Genomic DNA, 732 nt, shown 5'->3' on the forward strand with positions numbered 1-732 from the left:
CATTACAAGTCTTACTGATCCCAAACTTTTGAGCGGTAGTGTAGGCACTTTTGAAGTAGAGTGGTAGTTAATACAATGCCGTACGTCGTTCTCCAGCAGGTTAAACATGCTCTGCTCCGCGATCTCTTTAGACTCGTCAAATTTCTCCAGCGCTTGTTTGAGCTCGTCGTCCATCACTTTCCCCTGACGCTTCTTCTTATAATCAAAGTCCAGACGGCGGCCTTCCATCTTCTTCAGATGATGCTGCTGGAGGAACACACACATTTACACACGTCTGTCTGTCTGTCTGTCAGCGTTCAGCTCTCTCACAGAAGCACCAGTCGAACTCACCTGAATCTCTCGGAGATCTTTGTCGTGCAGGTTCTGCAGCGGGTCTATGAAGTTCTGTTTGACGGTTATATCTAAAGCGTCTTTCACCTCACCGAGCTCACGCATGGATTCACCGGCGTCCAGCAGAGCCAGACCTGAGACACACAGATGAACAGCAGACTGATAATCTTCTAAAAATAAAACTAATACAAACGTTCAACCTGATTTAAGTTTCACTTAACTAACCATCTGCAACATCGTTTTCTAAAAGTATGTGTTACACAGTAATGCTTCACAACTATTCTGCTCAGCAAGGCTGCATTTATTTAATCAAAAATACAGTACAAATTGTGAAATATTATTATAATTTCAAATAGCTGTTGTCTATGTGAATCTCTGTTAAACTGTAATTTATTTCTGTGA

General features: G+C 42.1%; 1 protein-coding gene across 1 annotated transcript; it reads right to left on the bottom strand.

The window, feature by feature from the left end:
* Positions 1 to 15: 15 nt before the first annotated feature.
* On the bottom strand, positions 16 to 464 carry LOC107682395 (endophilin-A1-like; the record flags this gene model as incomplete). The annotated part of the gene is made up of 2 exons (XM_016478644.1): positions 16 to 243; positions 331 to 464. Coding segments are annotated over 2 exons (362 nt in total), but the record flags the coding sequence as incomplete, so codon positions are not given.
* Between the last annotated feature and the right edge of the window lie 268 nt (positions 465 to 732).

The sequence above is a fragment of the Sinocyclocheilus anshuiensis genome, unplaced genomic scaffold, assembly GCF_001515605.1.
Source record: "Sinocyclocheilus anshuiensis isolate Anshui unplaced genomic scaffold, SAMN03320099.WGS_v1.1 C32155258, whole genome shotgun sequence".
Taxonomy (NCBI): domain Eukaryota; kingdom Metazoa; phylum Chordata; class Actinopteri; order Cypriniformes; family Cyprinidae; genus Sinocyclocheilus; species Sinocyclocheilus anshuiensis.